Raw genomic sequence first — 27,542 nt, forward strand, 5'->3', positions numbered from 1 at the left:
CCACATTGATTAGTGTTGTCTCGTTAGTTTATTAACTTGTACGAGATCTGGTCTATTATGTGCTACAGTTTGGTCTGTGAGCACTGTGCGATCCCAGTATAGCTTTTAGTTGTCATTCTCACGCATACTCTCAGCAACGTATTTATAATATAGGAGATGACTTGTTTGAAAGCTATCTTTTGATGAAGGATCTTCCCTACTGAATCATGCCTACTATATTCAGTTGCAGCAAATGCCTTGCAGCTCCTGGTAAGATATTGGATGGTTTCTACAGTGAGTCCTTGGAATAGACTGCGGTTAATTGCGATATTGTCCGTTTCAATATTGTTTACACCAGGTATTTGGAGGTTAATTTTAGTCTTCCAATCTGTACAAATTCGAATGTAATTATAATTTCGAATTGGTTCTAATTCTCTGTGTCCGATTCTTCTCGATCGACGATGATAAAATAAAATGTTAAAGTCGTGGAGTAAAATATTGACAGCTACTGAATTATTACACTAAAGTTGTTGTTGAGGTAAAAATTTATAATAAATTTATAGATGAACTAAGATAATCTAAGACTTCTTCTCTAGTGAAGGATTCGTACAGAGTAGTATGGTAGTGTTGACAGTTGTGCGTCGTATCTTCTATATATCCAGCATTGGTGTTAAGACCAGCTGGTGCGGAAAGTTGAATTACCCAAAACTCCTGAATTTCTTCTTGGCTTGGATATGATTGATTGGCACTTTCTACAGTGGAATTAAGTTTCCGATAAAACGCCTTCTTGGCATGCTCAAAAATGGGTATTCCCTGCAAAATTTGGCATAGAGATTTGGTTGATACCCGATCGTTTCGTGACCGAGGTTTGTCACCTGGTAATAGAAGCGCAAAATATTTTCATTATGAACATAGTCCATTTTATGCGTCTCCCCGGTCGTCCCGCTTGAGTGAGCGCCGGCTGATGTTCTAGCGCAACACGTTCAGTGAGTGAAGCTTTTGGTATTGTTTGGCTCGCTTGTGGTGGTTCTTGTTGTTGGGCTATAGCTGACTATATGAGAGGGCGCCTCCTCAACACCCTGCCACCGACGTTCCGCATGCTGTCACGTCCAGAGTCAGCTCCAGACGTGCCCTGGCGAGTCCCAGACAGCTAATCTAAACACAAATTATATAACTCCATTTTCATTGGTGTGTAATTAATAGCTACTGCCAGGTTTAGCTTTTGTTCCACGGAACAAAGCGGCAGCTATCGTTACTACCCTCTGGGTATCGGTTCTAACCAAAGGAGGAGGAGGATAAAAACTCCCAAATATTATATAATATTATTATTAAGAATCCGCAGCGTCACTTACAATACTTGCGTGCAGTTCCTTATGGTTTAAAATTGTCAATATTTGAAATTTTATTCGGTAACTTCGCTATTCTTTACTAGAACTATAGTCCCCCCATGTCCAATAAGACATGCCAAAATGTGAATTCGTTTTATGGTTTAACATTTTCTAGCACACCAAGGAATACTTCTAGCCTATAGAACATCTACTAAAAAAATACACATGAATTTTAATAAAAAAAAGTTTATTGTACAACTGATTACGTATTCTAAATACATTCACTTTTAAGTCGATCAGTCAAAAAGTATTAACAAATGTACAAAAAGAGTCCTTACCTCTAAACACAGAACAATTTGTAAAAAAACAAAATATGCATCATTATGTTACGAATTGTTTAATGTGTTTTAATGTCATTTAATCATCTAGCAACGCAATATTAAGTTTTTGGATTTTGGAGAACACCTCGAATCATTATAAATTGATCGTCATCTAATTGGGAAGTAGATCAACTTGTATTTATGTACATTATCATTTTGGAAGAAAACACAAAAAAGTTTGACCCTGTACAACAATTTCGTGTTGTTTTTTCCATTTGCAGTAAATGGCTTTTCTCAATTTTATCAGAATATCATCTATATTACGATACTTTGCCAGTTACTATCATTAATCAACATATTCATTCATACATTATTGGTTCATTCATAAATTTGTATAAGTATTCATTGATCGATTTAATTATAGGGAAATAAATGACTTTTAATAAACATTTAAGAATTTTCGATTTAAAGAGACATAAATATTTCTTCTTTTTCTTTATGCTCCCCTTCCTCAATGGAGATTACATGATATTGAGTGTCATTAAAATATTGAACAAAATATATGACATAACAGTGTTTTTCAATTATAATTTAAAAACTTTCCGTTTTTTGACTACGCATATAAAAATGACTTTTCTGCTTCTATTTAGAAATCATCATCAAATAACCTCCAACGCTAAGTGCTGAATATGGGCTCGATCAATTTATTTTAATGTATACGTTAGTCATTATTAATTTCTACCATTTTCCTTGCGCTTCGGTCGTCAGTAACTTTATAATATGTCCTTTTATTATATGTTATGTAAAAGACTATGGGAGTTATTATTGGATATACGATCTCGTAAGGAGATTAAACTTACATTTCATTCGTTGATCTTTATATCTGTTGATTTTTATATCGTTTCATAACCGTTTATTAAACGTTTAAGTCATTTGCTTAAAATCTCGTCGAATTACGCAAATGCTGTACATGGTAAACTGTGCTATTTTTGGTTATGTTAAATTGAAAATGTCTGTAATTTTCAGATAAAAGGGACGATATTTGTTAATACACCAATATGTATATAAAAATATGAATACAAGGTTTGTCCCAAAAGTATTGGACCTTACAACTTCTCGCCAAAACATTTCAGCGTCCTCTGTAGTATGAGCGTAATCAGTAGTTGAAATTGCCGTATACGGAAGTTACCAAAAGTGTCTACTTCGTAGCAGCATTATTTTGTTTACAATGTTTTTTGCACACGTTACATTATGTTATAGCTGAAAATAAGGGAGATATACGAGCAACGAGTTTTGCTTCAGACCCGAGAAAAATTGTTCGGAAATTATTAAAATAGTGCAAAAGTCTTTTGGAAATGAATATATGAGCAAAACACAGATAAAATACTGGTTAAATCGACTTAAAAATGACCGCACGTTTGTTGATACTGATCCGCGTTTTCTTCGAGCTTTCAGCACAACATCGGAAAATATCGAAAGTATGAGACTTGATTGAAGAAAATCGTGTAATCGAAAATCTGGTTAATATAAAAAAAACTTTTATTTCAAGACTTCTAATCGTTTGGAATTTGGAATCGTCTTCATAATGGAAAGTTCTATCCGAACGTCTATGCTGATCGTTTTTTTTTTTTCATTATATAGATGTGCACCATGAATACGCTCTAAGAGGTCAGACAATCAGCAAAGAATAATAGTTCTTCTAGTTCTAAAAAATGGTGAAGAAGCCGACCACATTTTTGGGTTAAAGGTTTCTTCATGCCGATAATGCGCCAGCACATTCATCGAATCTTGTGCAAGACTTTTTGGCAAAACGCAAGGTTACAACTCCGCCGGTTTCCATACACTCCAGATAACAGCCCGTATGGTTTCGACTACATAGAGACGATTCAAACGCATGTGACGATGGTCTTGAAGACCATTACAAAAACTAAATTTCAGAATTGCTTCAGTGACTTGAGTACCGATGAAAGCGTGTTGTTAAGTCGAATGATAACACAAAATGGATGGCGATCAATGAAATTATGAACGAAGGTCGGATTATTTTGGAACAAACTTTGTATGTCCCCTTTAAAAATAAACTTTATCGATGTTTAAATATCAAAATATAAAATGAAATCAATATAAGTAAATATTTTGTACCATACCATTTGGATTCATTATTCCATACAAGGTGTTCACAAGAATTCAATAAATAATTGACGTTTATATAACTGGCTAGTTTAGTAGTTACGTAGAAAAGCGTAAAATATTTACTTTTATAATTTTTACACACCACTGAGAAGGCCTATATTGCATTAATTAGAACTTTAAAGTTAGAGTTCCTTTCTACAAAGTATTTCAATCTTGTATTTGAAAATAGTATATAAGATTTTTTGAGTTTCTGCATTAGATGATTAAAATATCACATAAAATGTAACAAAATAATAACTAATAAGTAAAAAACGATTAATAAAGCTATTTACAGAGTCAACATTAAATTAGAAGAAAAATAAATAATAATTTAGTAATTTATCCTTTACTAATTTCCTTCTATAGAGAGCGGATCTGTCTTGATTATATCAGGCATAACTCCCTGCAACAAAATATAATAATATATAAATGGTATTCAATATCTATGAGATTTTATGCATTAATATTAAATTCTTATATTCAATGATAAATAAGGAACTAGAATATAATATACAGGTTTTTATTATTTTTAATCTTACAAATCGCACAATCTTTTTCAAGACCAAAGATATAAAAGGTCGGAAAAGATTGAAAGGTATATATAAATTAACATTAATAAGAAATATCAGGTACAAGAAACTTATTATGCAATCTGGACACTTTTATATTAGCAATAGTGGAAAATTGAAAGTAAAAAGAAGGAAGTGGATCACAAAAAATAGTAATGAAATATAGGAACAAGCCTGAAAATCTCGATTTGTGAAGGCATAACAGCAATTCGGAGCTGTATTAGTCAAACTTGACTTTCACATAGTAAATACAGTGTTAGGTTAGGTTAGGTGTACAGTGTCTGCGTAGACAGAAAGTATATAGCGAGACTTGAATTTAAATGAAAATTCATTGGCAAAGTGTTGTGTAGTCAAATAAGGAAAGTAATAGTTATTGTGATTTTCTTCATGCATCCGGAAGCTAGAGAAGATAAACCTTTAAAGAACTTTAATTCGGTGCATACAGTACGTTTTAAAGTTTTAAATTAGATATACACACTAATAATTTGTCATTATACATTAGTTGTTTAAAGCAATAAGAGCGTAGATTTTTAATTTATTTTTGTAAACAACATGCATGTTTTACGCCAGCAGAAAAGGTTCAAATAATAGAATGGTTTTATGGTGGTAATTCTGGACAACAGTGTGTAGATTTATTTTCTGTTTTTTGATGGGAGACCAATTCCTTGCGTACAGTCATTTCATAATATTGTTAAAAATTGTGAGAGTTGTTATTGCCTCAAAAATCACAAGAAGTGCCAACAGAAAAAGTTGAGGAAAGAGGAGACCGGAATACACAAATTTATGCAACAATCGAGGTTGATTCAACGCGTTCAAGTAGAAGCGTTGCTAGAGAGTTAGATGTTAGCAATATTACTGTAACGAAAGTATGGAAAAAGCATGGTTACAAGAATATCAAATATTCGAAAACGCAGCAGCTTTATCCAGACGACTACTTTAGAAGAATGGAGTTTTGTGAGACGAAAGCTAATGATGAACCAAATTGTATTAAAAACATTTTATTCACTGATGAATCTTCTGTTTCGTTAGTAGGGAGACAGAATTCCTCCATTACGAGGTATTGGGCGCGGAAAAACCAGCACAGAAGTGTTGTTTACCGAACTCAACGTCCTCAAAAGTTAACGTCTTGACTGGCATTTTAGGAGACCTCACAATACGTTCATTTTATATTGAGAGCAACTTGAATAATAGACTATATCTCGATTTGTTACAGAATCATGCTCTTCCCGCTATTTTCAATCTTCCTGATGTAAATCTGGAGAATGTTTGGTTTCATCAAGACAGCTGTTCAGTTCACAACGCTCGAATAATTAGGGAATACTTAAATAATACTGCAATCTCCAGATCTCACACCCATGGACTCTTTTGGGGACATTTAAAAAGCATCATCTAGAGAAGTCTCCAATTCTGTTACAACAAAACCTCTTACATCTGTTGGCAGACGTTTTTATGATAGATTGGGATACTGTTCAGCCGTAGAAAGTGAAATATTTGAATCATTTCTGTAGGGCATAAAGAATAATTTCTTATTTTACTAGGAATTATTTTTTATTTTCAATAAGAGCATATTTTTTGTTTTATCTTTTTAAAGAAATGCGCTTTCATTGTTAATTCAGCCACAAAAAATTGTTCATATTATTAAAAAGTAATACAAATGCACCGCCTTATAAAGGTCAGTGTATTTTTATCAAATGAGAAATGAATAGGTATGTGTAATGAAAACAAAAATCGACGGACGGAGATGCATATTCTATACGTTGTTATGCGTTATTAAATGGTTTTCTCGTTTTCTGTTTAGGTGTTGGACGGGATCGAAGAATTATAATTACCTCGTACGACGCAATGCTGTCGTTTTTAGTGCTTTATGTAGTGTGCAATATCTAATCTAAAACTTAACGTGCTGTATATCGAAACATTGTGTATATATATGTATATGTATATGTATATATATATATATATGTATATGTATATGTATATGTATATATATATATATATATATATATATATATATATATATATATTATATGTTTGAATGGATTGGAGTGAATAAAAAGGGACTCTTAGAAAACTACTTTTTATTACTCCAGCTTTCAATTGTGGTTATAATTATTTTCAAGAGTTAAAATAAAAATACAAATAATCTGATAAAGTGGAACGAATAATTGTAGTAAAAAGTAGTATCACCAAATAAAATTAGGTTTATTAACGAATTTGCTGCAAAACGTATTTAAAAAGCATTATAATAAAAACCTTTTGATCTAATGAATGTTTCTCCTTCTTTTTGAACTTTTTTAAAAAATAATTTGAAAAAATGATTCGATCAAAAAAATGAATTTTGATAAATTATAAATAAATTAGAATAGCAACCAATAGAAAAGTACAAGTAACCCTTAATGTTAATTTATTTGGTGGGTTTCTACTTTTTAACAATTATTCGTTCTACTTTATCAGATGATTTGTATTTTTTATTTTAGCTCTTGAAAATAATTATAACCACAATTGGAAACTCGAGTAAAAAAAAATAGTTCTCTAAGAGCCCCTTTTTATTGACTCCAACCCAACCAAATGACCTCTACATACTGATGTGAACTAAATATGAAATGAGAGAAGGGCTAAAACGGAGAAATATACATTTTACGGACAGTAAGTTAAAAATGGATTATACAGTCCGATTAAAGTTCATAATCCCGATATAAGAGGTACGAGATTGTTGGAAAACCGAGAACTCTCGGGCATACCGTTTTGTCTTCCTCTCTACAATCATGATTTAAACTCTGAAGAGTTAATACACTGTTAATTTTAACTTGAAATTGATGGGAAGATATGTGATGAATCTTGAACTACGTTTCCCAAATTGGATGATAGACGTGAACATGCTAAATGCTTCGAACAACTTTTATATAAAGTATAGAAAAAGAACCACCATTAGAATTAGTGGTAGACTAACTAATAATAAATCTAGAAAGAATAATAATAAATAAGAATATAGGGAAAGTAATTCGTGATTCAGAACCGTTCAGAATCCAAAAGTGAAAGTTACTTATCAGACATTGATCTACTTCAACTAAGTTATAAAATATTTTAGTACCTTTTAAATTTTGTTAGTAACATATTACATCAGCTATTGTTATGTAAAATAAAAATATTATTATTATAAAACCATCAAGAAGAAACCCTAATTAGACTGGTCTTCGTAATAAAACTGACGTTGGGATTTTAGCCACTTCCACAAAATAATCTAAACACAATCTAAGTTGTTTAAAATGTTCTTAAGCTTTTGAACATTTTGTTAATTACCTTTTATATCGATGACATATCACAAATGTAATGTGCGAACATTTATGATTTGTGAAATGACTGAGCTTAAATGTAAATTACACGACCTACCCTAATTACGATTATTCTAGACGGCCTATTTTTCGAAATAAATGTTTAAGATTTATCGGGTACTGCAATTAAGAGTTTTGGTAAACAACTTTTTAATATTTATAGATGCAACTTTATTTTTTATCGAACTAAGTCAACATCTAATAAAACATATTTTTTATCTTTATAAATTTTTTGGATCAGAATTTACACTTAAACCGAAAATTGAGTAGCTCTGTCGTGCATATAGTGCACTTTATTCTTCCGAATGTTGTCTCATTCTATCTTTTGCGCAGATGTAATTCCTTTTCCAAAACCAAAAATCATTGCAAAAGCCCGGTTTAAATCCAAAGATTGCCAAATCAAAGATAAAAGTCAACATTTTATCAATATCGTTTTTGAATTTGCAGAGAATTCAAACGAAGTTGGAACTAGAATGTTAGTAGACGTTAGTTGAAGTAATAACCCTCAACCCTTTTATGTAGGATAAATGATGAATAATATAAAATATAACTGTATAAGAGATAAACATTAATCTAATAATAGGAACTTTGGAACTTGGACAAAATTGAGAGAACTGAGATAAAGCTCAAAAGAAAAGATTAAATTAGGAGATATTCCTGATAAAGAATAGGATACCTATTAGAAGAAACTTATATTCATTATAATATTCCTTATCACAAAATATACACATACGGATCCAACGGATGTTTAAGTAAACAATAATAGCAAGTAAATGCGAAAACAAAGAATACCCACAAGGAAAAGTTAATTTTCTGTAGTCGGCTGTATACCATATACAAAAAATTTTAATAAAAAATCCTTTATACAAGATATATTTATTTAAAAAAAACCTTTCGGGCTAAATCACAGAACGTTTTCGGAATAAATATTCCATCCGCAGTGCTGCTACATAAAAAAGTATAACGTGTAATACTTACTAAGTATACATGTTTAAAACCACTAAATACATGGGTGAAAATCCTTTAAATGTTAATAAATTGGTAATAGGTTACATTATTGTTGATAATTTTATAGGAAGTTAAAATTTTATCTAGATTCATTTCATGGCAACGTAAATTCCGAACAAGAGTAACTGGTTCGGAGACGTAATCTGTAAACGGACCTTAGGTAGCAACTAATCAAAATGATATTATCGAACTGATATATGAACAAACAGTCCATGTAACTGGAAGTATGTGCCTTAATGTCCTTTAATGTTTCTTAATTTCTAGCCAAGGTCGGGGTAAAAGTATTCTATCCTGTAGGATTTTAAATTAAAAGTAGGCAAACATCAAAACATATATCTTTCAAGTTGAGGATAAACTTAGATAATGGACTCTATGTAAAAATCAACATTATTTGATTCCTGAGACATTTAATATGTGTAAGGTCTTGAGTTACTAATTATTGAAGACTGAGGTGACTAAACTAATTTATGTATGGATTCATAAAATATAGAAAACAAACAAAATAGATGAACAAAGGGACTTTTTTTACTAAAGAACGAGATGTAATTTTATGTTGATATTAGGGAGGGAGAGTAATAACTGAGAACAGACTGGGATCTCCAGAGATCTAACACCAAATCATCAGAAAAATATGTGAAAAGGAGGAAAATTGAAGTGTGTTGTAATGGTATTGAAGGGGGAGGGGTTAATTAAAGCAATTATGGTAGGGGTGGCTAGGATGTTAGTGTAATATTGTATCAACTGAATATAAGTTCTATTGTACGATTAGACTTTGAATGAATTCTGAAATAATCTGAGTATGTGGTTAAAAAAGTTTAAATGAGAAATCAGAGTATGATTGTTTGTAGTTGTAGAAGAGCATATGGGGGATTAGAATTATAAGAAGTGAATTTATTTTTTGGAAAATTTTTTAAGGACACTGTACAGGATGATCAAAGGTGGAATTGAGAGCAGTGATAAAGAGAAAGTTAGTGCTAACAATAATTTAACATATACCTAAAGAGTAACAAGAAACTATTAATCTGGTTAACTCTCTTCTAAGAGCCAATTCAATCACCTTGTCTACTACTAACTCCTTTTTCTAATTATTTAAAACTTTTTTTAGATTAAGAGTTCTTCGTATTCAATAATAAATACTACAGACAACCTGATGGCTTAGCCATCGGCTGTCTCTCTCCTTTTATTTTTCTTCTTCTTCGTCTTTTTATGTAGATATGACTGCCTGTTTTTCAATGTGCCTCCAGTAAGTTGTCGTTCCATTGTTTTCGTGGTCTTCCTACTGATCGTCTTGGGGAACCGTCTCTTGCCGTCTTTACTACTCTATTTGTTGTCATTCAACTTATATGATCGTTCCATTCTACTCTTCTATTTCTTACTATTCTTTCTCTCCTTTTCTAGCTCATATATTTATAGATAATTTAGAATCCACTCATCATAATCAATCCTGAAATACTCCATTGGTTTCGATACGTTGATGACTGTTTAGTCTTCATATCAGGTAACTCAAACTCAGCTGATCAATTACTTTCTAAAATTAATCAAATCCATCCCAATATCAAGTTCACCATGGAACTAGAATCACCTTAATCAATTAACTTTCTTGACCTTCCCATCACCAGATTAAATGATTATTTCGACGTCAGTATCTATAGAAAACCTACAAAACCTACAAACTGATCACGTTATATCTTTTTCTTCCAATCATCCTGTTACATAAATATGCAACGTTTCACAGTTACATTAATCGTCTAGAGACCACTCCTTTATCTCTGACTAATTACAATAAAGAATTTAATACTCTACGATAGACTGCAGTCAATAATGGATACTATCCCAACATTATCTACTAACTTATTCACAAAAGACAACTTAGTATCTTATTAGAGACTGCGTTCCCCAAAGATCAGACCATCAAACCCATTTATGCTTCATTAGCATATTATCATGAGAGTCTTTCTGTATATATTAGAAATCTCATTAAAATATCAGTTGACAACATTCATATTTCTGTCAAAGTACCCAATAATTTGGGGTAGTGCCTCACCAACTCTAAAGATCCCATTCATTATATGAATCGTAGTGGTGTTTACAAGCTAAAATGTTATAACGGTTATGCTACGTATATAGGGAGAACATGCAGGTCATTGTCTTCACGCTCTCTTGAGCACACCAACAGAGAAAACACTTCCACTTTCTCTAAAAATCTGAAACAAATAACCACACTCGTAATATCCCAGATGATGTCTCTCAGATACACAATATTCCATAGAAAAAATTGGACCTAGACGAAGACCTGGAAATAATAAAAGAAAAGTAAAGAAGCCCTAATTGTGTTAATCGCCATGTCTCGTCACACCGTGATTTTCTCCCTCTTCATCGTCAACTATCCTCACAACCCACATTTTAGACAATTTCCCTTACATCCTTTCCACCAATCTTTTCTCTGTTAATTACATACCCTATCTTTTCCCTAATTCTCTATTATGTCAATATTCGAAATTGTTGAAAATATCTAACTCTCTATATGTTAAACTCTTATTCCCAAACTTCCTCGGTATTACTTCTCTCAGTTCCACCTTTGATCGTTCTGCCCAGTGTCCTTCAACCAGTCAATTTTCCAAAAAATAAATTCACTTCTTATAAACGTAAGTATAAAGTGATTATACTTATTTTAGGTAGCAGTACTGAAGATGGAATGTTTATTCCGAAAACGTAGCTCGAAAGGGTTCTTTTAAATAAATATATCTTTTATAAAGGATTTTTTACTAAAATTTTTTATCAAGGAATAAACCTAATATCATCAATGGGAGGAAAATACGGAAATATATTGAAAGAAAATAAAGCAAGCGACAAAGGGCGAAATCGGTGAAGGCCAGGCAAGTTTTACGACACTAGAACATGAGGAAACCACATATACACACTAGAATAATTCCTAGAAAAGAAAAAACTAAAACAAGGATACACATAGTATCTGTGGACTTAAGGATGGCTTACAACCGGGTCTAGAACTCTGGGACACGATGCACAAACTTCAATACAATAAAGGGTCTCTTACAAGAATGTTCTACACCTTCCTGAAAATTTGAGTTACATGATGAAGAAGCTACAAGAAATATACAGCCATTAAATTATATACTATATTAACAAAAAAAAAGAGCCAGCAGAAGAAGGGAGTAAATAATGTCTAGGAAAAACAAGGTATCAATTCGACAATTAAACTCCATCTGGTGAGATAGACACCTGACGTTGAAACAAAAACAAAGATATATGAATGAGTGATACAAATATGACATAGAATAGTTAAAAAATATTGGACAATACATAGAAGAGTAATAACGGTAACTGCAAATCATATCTATATTATAAAATTGAGTACACACAAAAATATGAACAGTGATTTGATGTAGCAAACACGAATATAAACGCAATACGTAGAAGGGGGCACGTTAGATTACTTAGAGTTGTTTGTTTATTATAAAACAAGAATAAAAAATATCCAGTTACCTCTATGATAATCGGTGTGGCCATTTCGATATTTCCGTATGACACACCAATTGTACCTTGCACTTCGTGATGGGTTTGTTGCTGCTGGTGGTGATGCTGCTGCTGTTGCTGTTGTTGTAGTCTAGCTTGTTCTTCCCTGTTACACATTTCACATTAAACATGGGTCATTGACGAGGACTGTCTCAAAAGTATCTGACTTTCGTTCATAACTTCGCACCAAAATGTTCACAGAGCGCCCTTTGTGGGATAATCAGTAACTCTTCACGAAATTGTGGTAGTACAATGAGAAGTTGTAAGAAGAGATTCGTAATAACATCCTTTGGTTAACTTTGTGGTTAAAAGTGCAAACTATTCAAATAATTTAAAAGTCCTTTGGGGATTAATGTAAAAGAATAGTTTAATCGGTTTAAAAACGTATGTTAATAATAGTTGATTGACAGCGCGCGAACTAAAAAGCAATCTTACAATTCCAAAAAGATGTTTCGCATCTTGACTATGCAAATGACTAGCATGTGTGCAAATTCGCTACATAATTGCTCTTCACCGTAGAGCAGAAAACGATTAGTTTAGAAATCAGAATTAGACAACTTCGAATTGATCGGTAATGATGAAATAATTTTAAACAGGATGGTTACTGGTGACGAGTCGTGGCTTTACGGTTACAATAAATAAAAACAGCAGTCTACATAACAGAAGAGCGTCCATATTGATTGTTTTTACGATTATGAAGGTGCACCCTAAATACGCCACACGAGGTGTTACAATTTCTGTGTCTGATTGACCTAAAGAAAGCGTTTGACAGAATAAGACTCAAAGATGCAATCCATCTTCTGTATAATAGAGAAGTTCCCCTAAATATTATAAAAACTATCAAAAACATCTACCAAAACAACAAAATGGAAATCAGAATAGATAGACTACTTACAGAACCTATAGAAATAGGCAGCAGAATAAGATAAGGGGATTCATTGAGCGCCATGCTCTTCAATTTGATCATGGATAAAATCATCAAAAGCGTTATCAAAGGAAGAGGATACAGAATGGGAAACAAAGAAATAAAAATACTCTGTTACGCAGACGACGCAATATTGATAGCTCAAGATGAAGATAGTCTGCAAAGACTGGTCCACAGATTTAACATAAGAGCAAAAGAATTTAATATGACAATCTCATCTCAGAACACTTAAACAATAGTAGTCAGCAAAGAACCAACCAGATTTAAAATAGAAATTGATGGCATCAGTATTGAACAAGTAATGGAAATAAAATACCTGGGAATTACACTGTTTAGCTATGGAGACCTGGACAAAGAAGTGAGAGATTAAGTACAAAAAGCAAATAGACTGGCAGGATGCCTTAATAACTCTATATGGCGAAACAGATACATTAACACTGAGATGAAGTGAAGAATTTATAAAGCCAGTGTAAGACCAATAATGATATATGCCTCAGAAACAAGACCCGACACAGTCACAACGCAAAGGCTACTGGAAACGGCAGAGATGAGAGTACTGAGAAGAATTACAGGAAATACGCTGAGAGAGAGACAAGTGAAGACATTAGAAGAAAATGTAACGTACAATGTAAAGATGAATGGACACAAAATAGAAAAATGAATAGAATAACCACATAAGCAAAATGGAGGAGACCCATGTCGTCCAAATAGCAAGAGATAAGTCACCAATCGGCAGAAGAAGTATCGACGACCGCACAAAAGATGTAGTGACAACCTTCCATAGAGGTATTAATCCGCCAATGAACAAGTAGAATTACTTACAAAGAGGAAGAAGAAGAGAAGAAGAGGTCGTACAATCAACAAAGAATTTTACGTTTAAGTTACGGCAAGGTTACACAACCCCTCCAGTCTTGGTACAGTTCACGACATAGCAATCTGTGACTTTTTCGAAAATGGCATTTAAAGAGCAACATGTCGAAGTCAGAGAAAAGTCAAAGAAATCCAGAGAACTGCTTCAGTGACTTAAACGACCAATAGCAGCGAGTTACTAAGTTGAATGGAGTTCCTTCGAAGGATGCTTCAAGCTACATGATGAAAAATAAAGTACTGCGTAGTTATAAACGAAGATCGTACTCGTTGACAGACCTTATATATTTAACATTCTCTGTCATTATATTAAATCATACAAATATGCCACAGTAGTAAACACTTACCTTCTTTTCTTGACCGATCCAGAATGAAATCGTCCTCCTTCCCCTCGTATCCTATTCATTGCATGTCTATGCCTTGACTCATGAAGATATTTCTGAAAATTAGAAAATATATTGTTAATAAAAGTTTGACAAACAACTGAAACCATATATATATATATATATATATATATATATATATATATATATATATATATATATATATATATATATATATATATATATATATATATATATATATATATATATATATATATATATATATATATACATCCTACTATCATTTTCGCATCGATACATTATGCTTTTCCCATCAATTTAGCATCGTCTTGCAAAGTAGCATCTGTATATCGACGCTACTTTACAAAACCTCAATAACTGTTTTCCTGTACTTGTTACAAGAATTTTAACCATCTCATTGATTAGAGTTTTGATACCGTGTTGGTATTTTAAAATATGCGCTTTCTCTTTTTATCCCTTACTGAGTTATATAAGTTTATTCCAGAAAATGTTTGAGTCTAAAATGATGGTACAGTGAAAATATTATATATATTTAGTTCAGGGTTTTACCGTTTACTCGCTGCCATTATATACATGAAAATGTATATCCCACTTTCATTATCAATCATTTTAGCATCAGAAATTTGGCATCGCTGTTGAATATAATATTGCCCACAACGAAATAGTAAATTTAAGAATATATATATATTTTTTTCATCCACAAATCATTTTGGAATCATGTTTGGTTAAAAGGAACGGGTTATGATATATTGCAACTACCTATTGTATCTTCACTCCAATTCGTCCAGTCGCGACGTACAGCCCCTCAAATGATAGGATTTAACCAATAAAATACAATAAGACAGAAAAATCAAATATAGCAGCATGTCAAAAAGGCCTTAATTATATATCTTCGTTTCTATAAGTCCAATCGTGACGTACAGTATCTCAAATGACAGGATTTAACCAATTGAAAACAATGAAATAAAAAAATGAAATACAGCAACATGTCCAAAGGGCCGTAGTCACGTATCTTCGGTCCTATTAGTCCAATCGTGACGTGTAGTACCTCTAATGATAGGATTTAACATAAATAATACAATGGGATAGAAAAATCAAATGCAGAACAATGTCAAAAGGGCCTTAGTTGTGTATCTTTAGTTCTATTAGTCCAATCATGATGTGCATTACCTCAAATGAAAGGATTTGACAAATAAAATACAATGAGGTATAAAAATTAAATGGAGTAGCATGTCAAAATGGCCTTAGTTATGTAGCTTCGGTCTTATTAGTCCAATCGTGACGTACGATACCTCAAATGATAGCACTTAACCAATAGAATACAATGACATAGAAATCAAATACAGCATCACGTCAAAAGGGCCTTAGTTACGTATCTTCGTTTTTAGTGGCCCAATCGTGACGTACAGTACCTCAAATGATAGGATTTAACCAATCGATTACAATAACATAGAAAAATAAAATACATCAGCTTGTCAAAAGGGCCTTAGTTATGTATCTGCGGTCCTATTAGTCCAATCGTGACGTTTCGTACCTCAAATGATAGAATTTAACTAATAGAATACAATGAGATATAAAAATTAAATAGAGTAGCCTGGCAAAAGGGCCTTAGTTATGTATCTTTGATCCTATTAGTCCAATCGTGACGTACAGTACCTCAAATGGTACAATTTAACCAATAGAATACTACGACGTAGAAATCAAATACATTAACACCAAAAGGACCTTAGGTATATATCTTTGCTCCTATATATGTTATGTCAAAAGAGCCTTAGTTGCGTATCTCCGGTCCTATAGGTCTAATCATGACATATGGAGCCTAAAATGATAGGATTTAACGGAGATAATACGATGGTGGAGAAAAATTAAACATGGCGGCATGTAATAACACCTTAAACTGGCAGCAATAAAACGAATTAACGCACAGAAGTGTGTGACATATTACGTGACAGGATTATTAGCGAATACCATACGATTACGTCATGCATATCTTTGCATACGTCCACTTTTAGTTAACTACTTAGTATGTATTCAGTACTTTGCTTTACGGTTGTTGAGGCATGGGCTCTTAAACAGAAGAATGTTAAAAATCTTGAAAGCTTTGAGATGTGGTGCTACCGCCGTATACTAAAAATAAGTTGGGTGGATAAAATTACAAATTAAGAGGTAATACGCAGAATAAATAACGATCCAAAAGTTATACTGAATATAAAAAAGAAAAAACTTGAATAGTTTGGCCACCTGATAAGAGGACAAAAGTACACATTCCTACAAAATATAATGCAAGGAAAAATCCAAGGACGCAGAAATCCAGGCCGTATAAGAATGTCCTGGATGAGAAATTTAAGAGAGTGGTTTGGCTGTACCACTAACGAATTATTCAAAACAGCAGTAAATAAAATTAGAATCACCCTAATGATATCCAATCTCCGATAGGAGAGGCACTTAAAGAAGAAGATATGATAAACTCGAAAAATCTCCAACGTTCACTGTTAGACATATGCCTCCCGTTCAGTGTACACATTTACTGCTCCTTGACGCTGTGATGAGAATGAGATAGGATTTAACAAATAGAATGACAGAAATCTAAACAAGACAGTGTGTCAAACGTGGAATGCGTCGCAGAACGTGAAATATTAGCGTTAAATATCCATTTAATTTTTTTCCTCAGTTGAATAATTCCGGCTGGTATTTGGTCTAAGCTTACTTCTTTTCCCCATTCAAGCTGTTTCATAGCTAATTCTACTTCCTCTTTATAGTGCTCTGTTCATCTGTTTTGGTAAAACATAAAACAGTTGTTTCAGATATCTTTATCGCGTTTCCTTTTTTTATCGATGAATATGCTGTCGTTTTCATCTTCTACTATTTCATATGGAGCTACACGATTAACAATTCCAAATCAAGAAAACACAAATAACACTCAGAATTATATTATACAACTAATAGTCGAAAAATGAAGAGCAAGAGATAGATAATCAGACAATTAAGATCAGCGCTACATGATGCACGCAATTCCACATTTGAACACTACATTAGTACATTGTCTAAAGAAAATCATTCACTATGGATAGCAACAAAAACACTTAAAGAGACCTGAACAATACAACCCACCAAATAAGAAAGATGACGTTAGTTGAGGAAGATCAGACCAGGAAAAAATGTCAACATTTTCAGAATACCAGATAATAATAATCAAGCAATAGAACACTGAAAACTTTTGTTTTTAACTGTACGCCCGTGAATGACTTATTATTTATTAAATAACACTTAATATTGCACTTTTTTATTGTATTTTTTCATCTTTCAAGATAATTCTTATAGGAATATATTTATTTATAACATACGGTCTTATGGTCTTATTACGGCTTTAAGATTATACAACCTAAATGTATCTTGTACCGCACTGCTAATTGAGAATTATGTTTGTAATGCGATAAGAGGTCCGGATATACGAGACACCAGTGACTCATGCCGCACTGATAAAAATCCAACAGGAATCTGCATTTCTATAAAAAAAATAGATTAATTTGTTTTGTGTATTAATTTAGTTTAGTTTAGTCGAACAAGAGTTGCAGTAACAGATTTTTCTAAATATAAAATGTAAACCATATTTCCAATGCTTTGTGAAAGAGAACCAGTTTATAATATTCCGGACGACGTAATTACACCTTATTTTAGAATATTGGTCGTTGAATTGAAATCATTGTTCAAGAAACGAATTATTCATGTGCAGATGTTTTACTATAAAAACATGTAAAACCAAAATCTCGATTAAAAAAGTTGCAACCAGCTACTCACGATGAAACTTAACCCCATAATTGATTTTACAAGTGATAAAATGGGTCGACAAAAGACCAGCTTTAATCCTTACAACATTTAAACATAATAGTTGTATCTTGGTTTAATCAAATGAAAAGAAAAATTATACACAAGTACTAAAACCACAAACTATTCTCGATTATAACTTGGTGAAAAAGAGTGTTGATTTTAGTGATCAAGTGGCTTCTTACCAAAGCCCAATACGCAAAATTCTGAAGTGGTACCGGAAAGTGGCAGTGGAATTAATATTTAATGCCGCATTTAATACCGTAGTAGTCAATGCTAAGTTGCTAAATAATAGAAAACGTAAAAAAAGCGACAACCTATCCTTATGTTCAGACTGGAGTTCGCGAAAGCATTTGCAATTAAACAAATGTTGTAACCCTCACGACCAGTTACACCCAAAAATACCATCTCAGGCAAAGCGATGTAGATAATACAAAGAGAAGAAAGTGTACAAGATGTTACAAACTTTTAAGAAGAAGCATGACTAGTAGAAAGTTAAAACATACTGTGAAGAATGTGATGGCAATACTGCAATATGTCTAGTGTGCTTCATTGAAGCACATTAAAAAATAATTTTTCTTATACAGGAACTATTATTGAGTAAAAACGTATTGTGCCTCAAGTGGCCTATAGTATTGGAAGTCGTAAGTTGATAGTTTCTAGTAGAACGTTTTTATTGTTAATTACCTCCGTAAAAGTGAGTTATAGTATTTATAAAAAGATGGATGTAAATAATATGCCTTCGACATCTAAAAAAGCTAGATGTGTACATAAACGTAGATTGACCACTGCTGAATTACAATCATTGTTAGAAGCATCTGTCGAGGACGATGTAGATTAAATGAATGATGGAAGTGACTCTGATTGACTCTGACGAAATATTTGAACAAAGTCGTTCAGAAAAATCGAGGATTGCGTTTTGGAAAGAGACAACACAAACAGAATTTAAGACTTTTCTCGGACTTATGTTCCATATGGGGACAATTAAGATGAACCGTCTGAATGAGTACTGGAAAAGTATGGGTAACTTCTATAATAGTGTTGACTTGACTAGATAATTGCTCATAGCCCATATTAAGAAATAAGCGAATAGACAATCCTCACTTGTCAAAGAAACTGAAAAAACGTGAAGTGGTCTAAAAACTAAAAAGTCCCCTATTCAAACTGTTTTTAATAAAAAATTTAATAATATGTTTAAGTTTTTTTAATATACCCTAAAACTGAAAGCGCAAAGAATCGATTGCAAGTTACAAAATACTTGTAGAGTCATACTGTTTGGACAAGTACGGTTGTTTAAATAATCGGTTTCTGTCATAAACAAATTGAATAAATTGTAAAATATTTTTTGATCTGCTTGATATTTAGCACACTTTAATAACTGATCAATTGCCATAATTTCAAGTAGCTATATTACCTGTCGTTAGGCAAAAAACAAAGTTATTAACATTTATAAATTACTACAAACATAATATCTTAAAGTTTACGGTTTTTTGAAATTATATCAATTATTTATGTATTTAAATTTGGTATTTCTCTACATAAAAAACTTTTTATGGTCTACAACTTTTATTTGAATTATTTTTCTTTAGAATGTATACAAAACGTTTTATAAGCAAAAAATTTTTTTTTGCCTTTTAAGATTGTTTAAAAAAACAAAGCAAAATCAAGTGTACGTCTTTACGAATTTTTCGTCAGCTACCCCTCATACTATTTAGAATTTAAATTTCTGTATAAGATTTTTTTAAACTATTTAGCGAGGTTCCGTGAACTACTTTCTTACGGCATGGTCAAATTCAAATATTATTTTTTTATGTGATTAAGCCACAATTATTGGTCGTTATTGAGATGATAATTACATTTTTAATTAACTAATATTTAACGTTTTGATTTCCACTATTATTTTACAATAACTTTGTTTATTGTACAAATTATGTAAACATGTGTATACACATTTTGTACAAAAAAACGTTTTTTGAGAACGATTTCCGGAATGGAAATCAAAATTTCAAACATTAACAGGATCACAACCAATAATTAAGGCCTCAATACCATAAAACCATAATATTTATCTCAAACTATTCATCGATAGCTTCGACTAAACAGGTTGTAAATTGAAATTTATGTAAAATATTCCCCTACACGATTCTCTGGGCAAAAATATCTAGGTTGAATAAATATAACATCTAAACGAAGAAAAAACCCGTTGAGACTGCAACTTGTGAGCAGGTAGTTTCAATGTCGTTCTTTGAACTTGAACCCAAAGCGATCGATATTTAGGTATCTAAAATATTATTTTAAGGATTAATACCGGCAACATCTATTGGCTTTAAAATGATGCCAAATACAGTGATTTTACCGCTCGATGTTAAAACGTAGGTATGACGTAAAAAATTAAATATATAAAAAAAATCGGAATATTGAAAAACCGACAACAGTGCCAAGCCTACAAAGGTGCACTAAACGAACATACACAATTTATAAATAGAAAATGATAGCAATTCTTGGTGATGCTAAATTACTGCAACGTGAAAAGAGTTTAAAAGGATAGCGGGATGTATATATATATATAAAGTTGGGTACTATTGACTTACACGTTATGTAAACTATTATTTTGAGGTAGCACACATTAATTTAAACGACAGGATAAAAGAACTTATTCGTTAATATTATATAATAAAATAAATAAAGACGAAAAAACATTGTATAAAACAAGCATAACATTTTACAAGACGAGGTTAGTCCATTAAATTTTGAATATTATCACAAAACATTAAAATTAAAATTCTTATTCAGCCAGCAATTACCATGTCATTTTATTTACACACAAATACTGAAACCAGCACGGACGTATGGCTGCCAACTTCAATGACTGTGCCAATTCAAGTAATATTCAGATTATCCAGAGATTCCAGAATAAAGTATTAAGGAACATACTTGGTATATCAGAAATGTCAACCTCCAAAGGACATTGAGATGGAAGACGTAGATAAAAATTATCAAGAAGATGGCAAGTAGTCACGAACAAAAGATCCATAGTCATGTAAACATCGAGGCCATCCAGTTCCTAGATAATCCTAGGTTAGAAAGAAGATTCAAAATGAAGAAAACCATTTGAGTTCGTGTAAAGTGTTAATTATTGTAAAAGCAGAGCATAGTGAAGTGTTGTGTGTTAACTATAGTGTATAGTTGTCTAAAGTGAAGATAGAATAAGAGGATACCATAGGGTTAAGCTCTAAGAATTTAAGTATCATTTAGTAATTTCATAAGTCAAAGGAGAATAGGTAATTTCAGTGGTATAAACATAGCTTACGTGTTTAATAAAAACACAAACACCGAGGAGAGGAAGATATCTTAGACATAATAAAATATAAAATTAAAAACAAAGCATCGTGTGGTTTTGATGAAATACCGGGTATAGTAATTAAAAAAATTGCTATTCAGATTTTTACACTACTTGCTCACATTATAAATGCTTCTTTCAATACTGGTGTTTACAATACAAGGTGATCCTGAATTAATGTCAAATTTTCGACCACTGTCTGTTCCATCTGTGGTATCTAAGAGTATTGAATATGCAATGCTAAAACAACTTTTATTATTTTTAGATATCAACCGAATTACCACAAAACATTAACATGGATTTTGAGGAAGTTTTAATCTCAATTGAAAACTGTGAAAATCCAACTGCCATTTTTTGTGACCTCAGTTCATTTGATTGTGTGCAACACGATGTACTCCTCGATAGATTGTACAGATATGGTGTTACGGTAGTTGCCCATAGTTGATTTGGATCCTATCTGAAAGACTGACACCAAATAGTTAATAAAATAACGAATTCACTGAAGACCTTCTCTGATTGTGAGATGTATTGCAGGTGTTCCGTATGGTTGGTCTTGTAAAAGCCTATTCAGGGATTAAAATATATTTACAGTGTATGGAATTTACATTTTGGAATTATGTATACCAAAACGTAAGAATCAAATAACTTTTTTATGTAACAGTGATATTCACTCACACAGCACTACAAATATGAGAAAGTTTGTAGGATCCTATCGACATTTAGAAATAAGTAGGAAGTCATCTACTGTCTGTGGTTTACTACTGTATACTAAACTTTCTCAAAATTTTAAAAACATTAATTCAACTACAGCTTTAAAAAAACAAGTTAAAGAGTATCTAGTGACCATGTGTCCTTATACACTGGGCGAATATTACGAATGTATCTGTGAATGCCCAAGCTGCAACATAACCAAATTTAATATTATTTTAATTATATTACGCTGTCTATATTATACGCTTTATATGTATTTTAACGTTTGAAATATTTTTAATGTATTGTTCCATTTTTTGTAATGTTTTATATTTACAATTTGTACTATTGACTTGCTATAAACCTTGTGTAACTTATAGTCAAATAAACTATATATCTATGATATAAATTTTCTTATTAAAAAATCTCACCGGTCTTTCTTTGGGTATTTTCCCCTCAGACTCTAATTTCGCTCTAGCTTGCCTTCTTTTGAGAATCCTTCTATACTGTTTGGCGTTTACATATAAAGGTTCTTCTTCCAAAAACTCCGTTCCGGGGATTTGTACTCTCTGAAACTGTTGGCCACTTGCACTTGGTACCATCTAAAAAAAAGTAATGTAAATTAAAAATATATACTATGACAAACAAGATTGATTAGTACTATAATCGTTCAATAAGTCGTTAGTTATTTACAAAAGCACAAAACATCAAAGTTAAGCTAGTACTAGGCAACACAGAAATTGAACAAATATCTTCATACAAATGCCTTGGAGCATGGATCACAGAAGATACTGATCAAACAAAAGAAATGATGCCGCATTGAAATTGCACTCCCAACTTTTAATAGAATAAAAAAACTTTTATGTAATGCTTCGATGTTATATTTTCTCCACCCTTTTGTATGGAGTGGAGGCCTGGTCACTGAAACTAAACAATATTAAAAAACCAGAAGCATTCGACATGTGGATACCGGCGTATTCTGAAAATAAACAGCTAGGAAAACAATGCGAAGTTTTAAATTTCATAAAAATCAAGAAGTTGGAATACTTGAGGCACATCATGAAAGGCAAAAAATACGAACTATTAAGGAATATAATGCAAGGCAAAATCAAAGGCAGAAGAAGCATACGAAGACTCTCGTGGCTACGCAATCTCCGTGAATGGTTTGGATGCTTTCATATTAGTGGGATATTTACATTGGGAAATCACACAAAAATAAAAAAAAAAACGAGAGCCTCTAAGAAGAAACCAAAAACTAACAAATTACTTCCACTAAGGATGTGGAAGACTTACATGTCTCCACAACATCCCAACAGAAATCAATCATAGAAGACAAATTGCGCACTCTTACAGAAAATATTACAAAAACTTAAGGTAACTTGATCTCCAGAAGATTGTGGTGGTGGAAGTTAAAAATCAATAACTCATGGACGGGCTATTGGGAATAAAATGTGCTAAGGAAAGATTCTTTAACGTCACAAAGACTTTCTTGTATAGAAGTGGAAAGTTGTTGCGGTTGAATAACTAAATATAAAAGTGTGGCATAAGCTTGTTTTGGAAAACAAATTAAGGGATGCAACGTAGAAAGCTGGACAAACCTGGGCTTCAAGCTAACCGCTGATGGAGGACTAAAATCTGAGTCTCCATGTCTAGATGCAGTTAGATAAAAAAAAGAATGAAGCTGGAGACACTAATGAACCAAAGCCTAGGACAAACAGTTCCACGCAGGAAACTGAAGTTGAATCAATTCAGACATAAGAAATGTTATAGGAGTAATAAGGGAGGTTAGGAGACTAAATTTCAAGGTAGTGTTAATTACAGATATACCAGATACTAAGCGTGGCTAGTGTCCATAGTATATTTCTCCCGCAATATTTTCCCTGCTACATCACGGTGGCTTCTTCATAAAGTACCGTGCACCTATAGTGCGTTGGCGAATTATCTTAAGGTCTATCCTTTGCGGCATGCAAAAGCTCGCCAATGTAATTTATGCCTGTCCAGTTCGTTGTATTTCGTAGCCACATTTGTTTGCGACCTACTCCTCTCTTGGCCTCAATTTTTCCTTGGATAATTAGTTGAGGTATTGCGTGTTTTTTTCCTCTTAGGATGTGGCCCAGATATCCAATTTTTCGTACCTTGATCAAGTTGTGTAATTCTCTCTCAGTAGTTGCACTTCTTAAGACTTCCTCGTTTCTCACTTTATCTGTCCATGGTACGCGGAACATTCTTCGCAAGGTCCACATTTCGAAAGCCTCCAACTTGTTAATTGATGATATTTTTAACGTCCATGTCGCCATGCTGTATAACAATATGGACCATACATAGCATTTCACCATCTTGTTGCGGAGATTGAAGGAAAGATTGCGGTTACACAGTAACCGTTTAAATTTAGTATAATCATTTAATATACATCAAGGTGGCATCCCACTTTAATTCAGTATGGATTGCAACCGACAGATTTGAACATTCCACATGTAGTGGTTAGCTATCAAGCTCAGACACGAAGCCAACTCCGACTCTTGCTGCATCGCATTTAATATTGTGTGCTGCAGTCTCAGACGAAACGCCAGGAAGAACTAATTTTTCATATCACGGCATATAAGACCGAAAAAAGTATGTTTTTACAAAACTCCTTCATTAGAAGTGTACCTGCACCACTGATATTTATTCTTCGTCGCCAAGAGCCTTTATGTTAAAATATACACTACTAGTTGGTCGACCTTTCTTGATAGTTCGACTATTTTACCCTTTACAGTTAAATGGAAAAAATGCATTATTTTGTTCATGCGATGACGATAAGTGCCACATTCTGCAGGTTTATAATACAAGATAAAATGAAACAGGGATCTGGGTAGACGAAGAATTTTGTGAGTGAAATCAAGAAGATATTGGACTGGCAAAACATCATTAGAACTGTTAAAAACCTCCTTAAACAAACTTCTGTGGACCAAAATAATCGCCAACTTCAAATGAGAATGTGGGACAAGAAGAAAACCAGAATAGGTTTACTGGAGGCTCTTTTATTAAACTGGTTCCTATATTTTTATGAGACTTGTTTTAAACTTGGATTATTATTCCTTGTCAGTTCGTAAGATTGGAAATAATAGTACACTAAGAAATTTTTATTCCATTTCAAAGGATCACAATGAAGATCACAATTTCAGTAATTGTGTAATTAAGTTGGCAACTAATGACAAGTGAACCAAATGTGACAAACTTAACTTTCGTAACTAAATTCTACATTTTGGTACTGTTTATTTTGGATGATACATTTATTGGAGTTATATGACATCGGAACTGGGATACTAATATAAACATTAGAATACGAAGAAGTTGAATAATATTTAAGAAATTTATGAAAATTTAAGAAGCCTTTTTTTAAGCAAAAAGATACTGTAGAACTTTTTGATATATATTTTTTTACATTACTTTCTATCTACTCCTTATTAAATATGAGCATAGGTTAACGTACGTCTGCGGCGTTTCTCACCATGACTAAGTTTCCGTTAGCCATAGCTAGCTGATTTGGAGAAGTACTAGCTGTCAGAGTCTGTGGTACTACTTGAGACGTGGGAGATGCCACCGTTGTTTGAGTAACTCCATTCGTTGTTGCTGCCTGAGCTGTCCCCGCTATTTGTACCAAGTTACCATTTATGTTTAAAACTGCAAACAAATTAACATAGTTTTAGTGACAAGTTCTTTTAAGAGAAAATAGTAAAATATTAACAAACTGAACGTGAACATAATTAAAAAATGTGAATGATCTAATGACATTCAGGAAGTACTTAAAATAAATAAATAACGTATGTCCCAAAAGTTTTGGCAGATAATTCATTGGCTTCAATATTAACAGAAACAAAATAGTAGCAAGTTGCCTTTGGAAACAAAAGTTTGTTTATTTTGTTTACTGCCAGATGAAATTTATTTATTCTAAAGTTTTCGATTTAAGATGTATAAATTTGAGATAAGAAAAAGTATCTAAAAGTTCGTTGGGCGAAGCTGAGATCTGTCGAATATTCCACAATGAAAACATTTCACGCAGAAACATTTATAGAACAATAGCGCAGGGCGGGCAGGGTATACTATCTCAATCTCCCAAAAGTGGAAGACCACGTGCATTTATTGCACAAAGGGCAGAGAGATTGGTAAGAAGAGCAAAAAAACTAGGTTGGAATGTCAACGAGAAGACTGACTCGTCAATACAGATCTTCTAATAGTACGATATCACTGGAATTGAGGAAGAATGGTCTTAAATATCGAAAGCGATGTAAGTGCTCCAAATACTCTCAAGCGCAATTCCTTCGTATACCAAGTTGCTGTCGTCAACAATCAACGATAATCCTTCAAACTTGCCGCAGGCTCGTCCAATAGAGGATTTTTAGGCTTTACTGTCTAGGAAGGTTTATCATGGATGCTGAGAAGCCCAAGATGAAGAACAATTAACACAGCGAATTGACGATAAACAGAGAAATTAATCTCAAATTCGTCCAGGACCTCATGAGAGACATTCGAAGAAATTTGCATCTGGTAGAGCAGAATGGACCACACCACATAATTCGATAGTATAGTTTAGTTAGAATATGTGATAAGACAGCTGAATATAGAAAGAGGCAATCTCCTAACAAATAAATCATTACAGATTGCCGCCTATGCCGATGACATTAGCATTATGTCTCACAAAACAGAAGAGGCGGCAGAAATATATTCACATTTAAAAACAGGAGCACAAGATACAGGACTAGAAATAAATATTCAAAAGACAAAAAGCTAATAGACAAGAGCTAGGGGAAACGGACGCACAGTTGAATTAGATGACGATATTGAAACTGTAGAAAGTTTTACATATCTGGGAGTTGGAACAGAAGAACCAGAAATTCAAAGAAGAATAGTAAAGGGAAACAAAGCTTACTTTTCACTCGCCCATGTATTTTGCTCCAAAAACATACTGGAGATCGAAAATCAGGATCTACAAAACTATTATCAGACCAATGGTATGTTATGGATGCGAGACATGGGTGATCACAGAAGACACAAAACAAAAGCTGTTTTCGAAAGAAAAGTCCTAAGGAAGATATTTAGACCTATTAACGAAAACAGAGTATGAAGATCCAGGTACAACCACGAACTCTACCAACTGTTCAAAGAGGTACTAATATCAGAATTCGTTAAAGTTCAGAGACTATGATGGGCTGGTCATATAGTGAGAATGGAGACCACCGTAAGATTGCCAAAGAGCCCTAGATAGTAAAATGCAGGACGCAAGACCAAAAGGAAGGCCAGGAAAAGGTAGGAGG

At 32.8% G+C, this 27,542-nt stretch overlaps 1 protein-coding gene across 4 annotated transcripts in view; it reads right to left on the bottom strand.

Annotated features, from left to right (window-relative positions):
* Nucleotides 1-1,537: 1,537 nt before the first annotated feature.
* Nucleotides 1,538-27,542, bottom strand: part of Nf-YA (nuclear factor Y-box A) — a 40,895-nt gene continuing 14,890 nt past the window's right edge. For 3 of the 4 annotated variants that reach the window (XM_072526301.1, XM_072526302.1, XM_072526303.1), the window contains exons 4-8: nt 25,721-25,911; nt 22,680-22,850; nt 14,376-14,467; nt 12,207-12,342; nt 1,538-4,199 (exon numbers count right to left, since the gene is read on the bottom strand). In XM_072526301.1, coding sequence (XP_072382402.1) covers nt 4,146-4,199; nt 12,207-12,342; nt 14,376-14,467; nt 22,680-22,850; nt 25,721-25,911 — 644 coding nt within the window. In that variant the 3' untranslated portion in view covers nt 1,538-4,145. The remainder of the gene's footprint in view (nt 4,200-12,206; nt 12,343-14,375; nt 14,468-22,679; nt 22,851-25,720; nt 25,912-27,542) is intronic. The other variant, XM_072526304.1, reaches the window with a different exon arrangement.

This window comes from Diabrotica undecimpunctata, chromosome 3 (genome assembly GCF_040954645.1).
Source record: "Diabrotica undecimpunctata isolate CICGRU chromosome 3, icDiaUnde3, whole genome shotgun sequence".
Taxonomy (NCBI): Eukaryota; Metazoa; Arthropoda; class Insecta; order Coleoptera; family Chrysomelidae; genus Diabrotica; species Diabrotica undecimpunctata.